The following is an 8,499-nucleotide window of genomic DNA, read 5'->3' as shown; positions in this document are numbered from 1 at the left end:
ACACAGACACACACACAGAAACACACGCAGATATACACACAGACACACAGATACACAGACACATACAGAGACACACAGATACACACAGATACACACAGACACACACACAGACACATACACACAGACATACACACACAGATACACAGACACACACACACGGATACACACATACACACACAGATACACAGACACACACAGACACGCACACAGATACACAGACACATACAGAGACACACAGATACACACAGACACGGACACACACACAGACACACACATCCGTGTCTCACCTGTGCCACTTGGATGACGACTCACCGTCTTCACCACGCTCAGCCTGGTCCAGACAGACACAGAGACAGCCTCAGACACAACCTCAGACAGACACAGACACAGAGACTGCCTTGGTGTGTCTCGTAAATCCCCCACGCCGAGGTCACCGAGCTCCTTGCTTCCGTTTGCGTGGGACTGAAGACTTCCCTGTCCTTGAGTTTCGGCTTAACGATCGCTGCTGATTCTTATCGCTCTCGCCGCGAGCCTCTAGCGGCAGGCGATGACACGGATTTCCTTCTGCTTGGTTCTTTCGGTAAAGTCATGTAGAAGGTAAATAATGGCTCATTCAGACGCTGTCTTTCCGACAGACCTGTTCTTCACCTGAGGACGGCTGCTTGCGTTGTGTCCGATACGTCGTGAGAATTGTATTTTATTATGTTTTATTTTTATTATTGTATTATTTCCAGTGGCGGCTCCTGCAAAATCTCTCAGGGGGGGCAAATGTCTGGATGATTGATAAGGATAAGGTCCACCCATGCAATGGATAAATTAACAGCTTAAGCATGTAAAGGCAACTTCACTTCTTTAATATTAATGAAAAATAAAGTGACTCTTACAATACATCTTGTTTGTTTCTATACTCACTATTAAAACAAACCACTCAAGTTTATTTTATTAAAGATTCCACTAGATTTTGATTTAAAACTTTCGTGACTGCAGGGATTCATCTTCTTGGTTCTTCGGTAAAGTCACGTAGAAGGGAAGTAATAAAATAATAAAAATAAAACATAATAAAATTATTCTCACGACGTTTCGGCCACAACGCAAGCAGCCCTCCTCAGGTGAAAACCAGGTCCGTCGAGGCGACAGAGTCTGAATGAAACAGCACACGAGCTTGGAGCATATATATAAGCTGGGCGCCTTGACAAAGGAATTTGCATATCAAGAGGAATTTAGCATATTTATGGGAAATGCAGGAATGTGATTAGTACTGCATATGCATGTGCATTATGCAGGATTAACAGCATCAAAGGGAGCTGCAGTTGCTGCTGCTGCTGCAGTTGCTGCTGCTGCTGCTGCTGCAGTTGCTGCTGCTGCTGCAGTTGCTGCTGCTGCAGTTGCTGCTGCTGCTGCAGTTGCTGCTGCTGCTGCAGTTGCTGCTGCTGCTGCAGTTGCTGCTGCTGCTGCAGTTGCTGCTGCTGCTGCAGTTGCTGCTGCTGCTGCAGTTGCTGCTGCTGCTGCAGTTGCTGCCTTATCCATTTTAATATAACACTATGTATTATTCTACCCACCCTAATGTGTATCACACTACTATATATTTACTATACAATTACGACACCATACATTACTCTGCACACTGCACCATGCCAGTGAGTGGAACGTTGTGGCCGAAACGTCGTGAGAATAACTTGCGTTGTGGCCGAAACGTCGTGAGAATAATTTTATTATGTTTTATTTTTATTATTTTATTACTTCCCTTCTACGTGACTTTACCGAAAGAACCAAGAAGAAGATTCCACTAGGTGGCGATAAATTATATTGTTGGATGAAACGTGCTTACGTATGATGACGTTAGCACGTATGATGACGTAAGTACGTTAGTGCATGCCCTCCCGGAAGCCATAGAGAATGCATTGGAGCGCCCGCCGTTCGAAAAAAACATCTTTCAATGTAAGTCTATGGGGCCACTCGGGGCGATTCTCAGCCGGAGTGAAATCGCCCAAAAAGAGGCGGTACTCCACAGAACGTGACATGACGCTGATTGGACTATATCCAGAGGCTGACAGTGACGGCTAGCGTGACTCTGTGGTTCAATGACATTGGTGGTGCGTCGCCCAATCGCCCTAATGAAGAAACCGCCCCTGATTATTTCCCTTATACGTGACTTTACCGAAAGAACCAAGAAGATGAATCCCTGCAGTCACGAAAGCTTTAAAACGGATTTCCTTTTTGAGAGACAGGATATCGAAATGACCCGAATGTTAACTCCTTTGCCTGGTCTACAGGAGGTCGTGTGTTCAATAACAGCCCATGGCGATGCCCGTTGTAGATGTGGAGTCTGTTTGTGTCTCTCTCTGGTCTATATGCGAGGGTTCGATCCCGACCCTGTCGATACCTGCTGATTTATATTTTGATTCTGCATCTCTCTCTCATCATCATCATCACAGTAGTGAGATGTTAACTACCTCGCTTGGTCTACAGGAGGTCGTGGATTCGACGTCACCACGCGTCCAGAGTCTTTGTCTGCTGCTGTAAGTTTCCACAACGATGATGATGATGACGATGTCAGCCGCTGCGTTGAGCTCCCATTCGTGGCCAGGTGGCTCTTGAAAAATAGCTACTTAGCTCAGCGGGTTCTCACCTGGTAACATAATAATAGCTTAGTAAATAGTTTATAGATTACATTTTGAATGAAGACTTTCGTGACTGCAGGAATTCATATTCTTTGGTTCTTTCGATAAAGTCACGTAGATAGACATTTTATTAAAATAAAAATAAAACCAATGTAGACTGTACTTTTTTTCTTATTCACTTTATTATTATTATTATTTTTCTATCTACGTGACTTTACCGAAATAAGCAAAGAATAGTTTATAGATTGTTGATAGTCACCCGTCCTGGGTTACCGGTTACCAGTGGTGTCAAGAGCGCCCTCTGTGGAGGAGGCTCGTGAAGGATGCCACTGGGCAGTGCCAGGCTAGGTGCACGTTGATGAAGCTACTGGGGCAGTTGGAGGCAGTCGACCTCGAGCAACAACAGCGGAGGGCAGAGGAACGACGCTCACAACAACGAGCGGAGCACCGGGTGGCTTAAGCACAATAAGTTGGCACAGTAGGGAGCACAGGTGGTGCATCAGCCAGCCGTCTCAGTCATCTCAGTCAGTCGACCCGTGGCACCTGGGTCTGCTCTGTGACCTGCCAGCGGGCGTTCGACACTTCACGTGGCCTCAAGGTGCACGGAGCCTGGCACAAGCGTCGTGGTGACGTCACCGCCACTTGGTGCATTGAAAAATTACAATACTCCGATTGATGCTCCTGCTGTTGTGGAGTGACTCATGCAGCCAGCTATGGCTGCAGGGTTTTGGTAGTACATGTTGTTTATGCCATTTATTGTGAAAATTCCGTCACAGTTCCTATGATTGCTTTTTCATTGCTTTCATGGCTTTATTTTGGTGATTTCGAAAAGTGTATTGGTTTAGCCATGTTTGTTTGTTGTAGTACAGAGTTAGACTGATGGCCTTAATCTAAGTTGTCTTGTGGTTGTTGTTGTTGTTTGACTTGCATCCCACTGGGATTTTTGCACACAGTGTTGGTGTACGGTGTTTTTTTCTGCAATATGTTGCTGTCTTTTCTTGGATTTTCTGTTTGCAATCAGTCACATATTCACTTTAAGATGTTTTTTGTTCATGTTTTTGTTTTTTGTTTGTTGCGGTTGCACCCGATTCAGTAGCCGAATGGCTCACAGGGCTATACCTAATAAATAAACTTGAACTTGAACTAGTAGCGAATGGCGGTTGTTGTGTGTATCTGTCTGTGTCTTTGTATCTGTGTGTATCTGTGTGTGTCTTTGTGTCTGTGTGTATCTGTGTGTGTGATTGCGTATGTGCAGCTGCTCGCTAACAGCACTTGCCCGCTACGAGTCTGTTTAAGGCTACACGTGGGAACTTTGTTGCGGCCATAACATGTGAAGTTAAGTTACCCATCACTTATGCTTCATTATTTGTTGTTGTGAATCAACTCCACGCCTACGTGTTTGTCCGTCTGCCTGTTTATCTGCCTGTCTCTCTGCCTGTTTGTTTGTCCGTGGAAAACATTCTGAAATCTCAACTCGTGCTTTGTAGAGTTGTGTTTGTTGTTGTCATTCTCAAGCACGACAGTGACACCGGTCATGGATTTGGGCAACTCCAGTTGGGGTGTCTCCATTCACTTTCAAAAATATTTCAGAAAAGTCGACTGGTTTATTGATTTTTTTTTATTAATTAAAGAAGATCAATGATAACCCTATTTAGCGTGTTTGTGATCAGTATTCTTAGGTTTTATCGGTATTCATTTTAATTTTTTTTACCTACGTGACTTTACCGAAAAAACCTAAGAATATATAATCCTTGCAGTCACGAAGCTTCAAATCTAGAATTTGTGTTCAGTGTTGTTGTCCTGCCTCACGCACCTACCGATTAGCCACGGTTGACTACATACGGTGCCAAAAAAAAAGTTCAACGCACACAAGTAGTGTAATAGTGCCGGCAGGTGGACCTGAGCGACAACTGTGGTGGACAGACAGCACACACGCCGGTGAGGGCGTGCACGGTGCGTGTTGGCAGAGCAGAGGAACTCGGGCAAGGGTCACTTATGACCCCATATGGAGGCCCCTGGAACCTGCGAGTGGGTTCGAGAAGGGAGGCGCTGTCAGGGTGGAGCCTGGCCGCGTTTGCAGCATAAAAGGAGCCGAAAAACAAGGTGCTCAAGGGTGCTTGTTCTGGGAGTGGACTCGTCTCGCCGTCGCTATCGTCTCATCGCCGTCGTCGCTGCCGTCTCTGCTAGATATTGCGCTACGAGATAGTCGTTGGCCATCTCAGTTAATTGAATGCCCATATATGGAGGAGTTGGCTGTGGCTGCGCTGTAACGAAATGAATCCACGACTGGAAGGGGAATCGCGGTGTCTCCTCTATCTGTTGACAGGCCCAAGGTAGGTGCCTCACATTTTTATTGAAAGCAAAAAAAAACATCGTGACATCACGGTAAAGTTTCTCAATGTCTGGGCAGCGTGGGTGATAGATTTGCGTCGTGCCGGCAGTCCGGTGACACATTCATACATTTCGCCCACGTTTTCATTAATCCGTGTGAAGTGACACCGACGGCTGGGTACTCGGAGTCTCTTTATTGAAGTCACAGAGTGACTTCGGCCCGGACTTGGTTCTTTACTCTGCGGAGTTGCCCCTTCCCTCGAGCGTCCCCCACTCCACGTGCTCTACCACCTTTCATGCTCCTCGGAGCCACCTTTAAACAACTTTCCGTCGCCTCCCGGCCCGACTCCGTTTCCCGATTTTTATTTTCGGTTCAAATATTTTCCTTATGGTCGATTCAACCCCCCTCTGCCTCCTGGACCCATAATCAATGAGTCATATTTTCGCTGCACATTGGCCTGGGGTGAGTGCTTCTCAATTTTGGATGAGCTCCAGTGAGGGAGCTCCTGGACCGTATCTTGGAGCTCGCCATATTTGTGCCCAGCTCTGTCGAGCAAAGTCGTGCCGCACGAAACCCATTCCAGAGTTTTCTGGTTACCGGTCTGATACCACCCTCCACCCTGGAGCTGATAGGCTTCTGACAGTCTGTAGATGTCCCTGGGTGCTTCCTGCCAACCAAATGTGAAATGGGGGATCACTGAATAAAGTTAAATATCAGATCGGACACTCGCAAATGCAATGGTTTTGTATGCACTCACTGTATGGAGTTTAATATAAAATCTGACAGAATCAAGTTAAAGCCGAAGTAGGACATCGGAAAACTGTATATACACTGAATTGCAGATATGATAAAATCGTACATTAGCATAAGGTTGATGTATGAGTGTAACCTGTGTGGTTATGTACTTGTTAAATGGTGCATATGTTCGCGCTTCAGTATTATAAGGAGATCCTCTTTATTTTCTTTTAAACATTTTTGAAAAAGTGCTTAGGTGATGACCAGTTCGATGGAGAGACTTCACGTGAACACGATCACTGATCGAATCGATTCGGTGTGATTGCTGCGGTGTGATCGAGTTGGCGTATTGTCACCGATCTTAGAATCGGTTCGGCATGGCGCAGGGATTTGATCAGTGAGGCGTGAAGTTGACAGCAGATTTGGTCGTTTCAGATGGTCGACATCGCCGTGTGCTGGAGAGGCCGGTTCAATAAACCCGCGATGTTTGAACGGAGTCTCCTCCTGGATTCCTTGTGTCCAAGCGTGGAGAGCAAGAAGATCACGCCGGAGAACTATCAGCTGTTACATTTGTTGTGTAGTAACTATCGACACCCAGGAAAATTGTAGAACCACACGGAGACGGAACTTCAGGTAAGGGCTTACGCCGGTTTAATAACTCTTCACACGACTCTGTGTACTGCACACTCTCTGACTGGTTACACACGACACTCGACGCCTACACCTGTTATGGTGCGTGTCAGAACTCTGGCCTGCACATGGAACTCCTTCCAACTATCTACGCCCCGGTACGGCTTCCCATGCCTACTTCCTCGTCTGCCCCGGGCGGGGGCTCACCCATCACCGCCCGGTGGCGAGGTGAGGCTTCTAGCCCTCTAGCCTTTCTTAGGCGGCGGCTGGGGTGTTCCCACGCAGGCTCTCGTTCCTCTTCCCATGGCGGACACTTCACTCTCCCTACGGCGACCTCGCCCCCATCTCGGAGTCCCCCTTTAGTACCCCGCCGCCTCGATGACATGGCATCATCACATCACGTCATCCCTCTCCTCTACAGATGACATGACATCATCCGACTACTCCTCTACACTTGTTAATTATTGTTGACCGCCCAAGAGGACGATCACGGCACGGCTTACAAACACATAAAAAACTACATTTTACACGCCGACTTAGCATAGCAGTATGATCGACTATATGAACAGATTAATTCAACAAAATACGTAAAAATCTGACATCAATACCGTTGTTATGTAAGCTCTGTGAACCGCGAAATTTAATAGAAATTCCGTGGTGCCGTGGCGCTTGTGAAGTGATCAGCTGGCCGTCTGTTTTGTTGTACAGTACTCCATGGTGCACATTAATGTTGCCGTTAGTCATGGACCCAAGCGTGCAGCGAGTAGTGAGAGTGAGAGGGTCTTGCGTCTGTGGTCTGGAGGAAGAGGACGTGGCTGGGCTGAGCCTCTCCTCCTAACCAGCCCTCCCCCATCATCTCATTGTCATGGTCATCATCATCGTTAATACTTGTTAATTCTAATAATCGTTACTATTTAAAGGTATGTAAAGTGAATGTAATGTTTATTAATTTATTATTCATAATGTAACATAGTTTAGTTAATAAACAGGCAACTTAGTTAAGCTGTGGCGAGTCTGACCACGGCTGTGGTCCCCCTACCCCCATACAACCCATAGGGCCCCTTATAATTTTACCAACCGCGAGGTTTTTCAGGAACCTGAACCCTCGCGGTTGGCCAGGGAGTTAATCTACATACCTACAGGGGTCGCATGGGCGACCGCTCTGATAGGAGCCTCTCATCTCTAATGAAGAGCATCTGCGTAAGGCAACGGGCATATTGAGAGACTTTTACGCAGCACGGCCATTGCAGGGTACAGCTCTCGATCAAATTTTCCGTGAAATCGATGCAGCAACGACATGGAGTCGGCGCTGTAGAATTTCAAGATGCCCGCCTCCCAGTCCAGGTGAACCCCGACTCTTTGGGGAGGATCTCGCACCGACAGTTTTGTTTCCGTCTCGTTATGTAGCGCTGTGTAGTCGTTGCACCATTTCTTAAGGCTCCACGAAACTTCATTGCACCCAATTTTACGGGATTTGTCTTCACCTTTCCGCGGTATCGCGTCATACGTGAGACCGATGTTGAATTTCTTACAACCTCTCACGTCCACCTCCCAGTAGTGGCGACCCGACGAGAATTTGTCAGAGCAAATTACCACTTTGTAGTGGTCAAACCTGTCTGAGTTGTCAGGGTAAGGTTGGGCGAGTGTGGAGGTCCTGACGGTTTTAAAGTCGGCAGAAATATGGAGGTTCCGATGTGCCGTGTTTGGGTTCAGAGTCGGCGAGCAAGTGCCTGTAAACGATAATAATGTACATTGTGTTAAACAAACATGGTTTACTTTTGAGAAATAAACTTTGCAATATGTCAGTAAGAAGTACAAACATTTGCTGAAAGTTTTAGCGTACCGAGCTGCACTTCACACAGCTGATGTAGTCTTTATCAGGGGTTCCTACGTTTCTGCCCTAGGTTCCTACCTTGACTATGAAATGCAAATCAAATAGAGCCCAATGTATCAACCGACTGACCCAATCTCACTCTCAGTAAACTGTCCACCAAACTGTCTGATGGCTTCAGGACACGTCTGATCGTTACCAGTGGCGTCGCCTGTAATCCAGCACTTTGGAGGCGAGGGTCGGTGAATCACACAAATTCGTGAATCTGCCTATTTAAGGGCGACGAAGTCGCCACCTGCTGCCATGCCAGGGTATGGCAGTACGGCAAGTTGATTCATCTTTATCTGGAA

General features: G+C 46.8%; 1 protein-coding gene across 3 annotated transcripts in view; it reads right to left on the bottom strand.

Annotated features, from left to right (window-relative positions):
• Window positions 1-6,354: 6,354 nt before the first annotated feature.
• LOC133359404 (uncharacterized) overlaps window positions 6,355-8,499 on the bottom strand; it is a 28,866-nt gene continuing 26,721 nt past the window's right edge. For all 3 annotated transcript variants that reach the window (XM_061577816.1, XM_061577815.1, XM_061577817.1), the window contains one exon: window positions 6,355-8,048. In XM_061577816.1, coding sequence (XP_061433800.1) covers window positions 7,501-8,048 — 548 coding nt within the window. In that variant the 3' untranslated portion in view covers window positions 6,355-7,500. The remainder of the gene's footprint in view (window positions 8,049-8,499) is intronic.

This window comes from Lethenteron reissneri, chromosome 65 (assembly GCF_015708825.2).
Source record: "Lethenteron reissneri isolate LAM-NWPU_2019-01 chromosome 65, ASM1570882v1, whole genome shotgun sequence".
NCBI classification, from domain to species: domain Eukaryota; kingdom Metazoa; phylum Chordata; class Hyperoartia; order Petromyzontiformes; family Petromyzontidae; genus Lethenteron; species Lethenteron reissneri.
The sequence above is the reverse complement of the archived record's forward strand: the minus strand, read 5'-3'. Positions and strand labels throughout refer to the sequence as shown.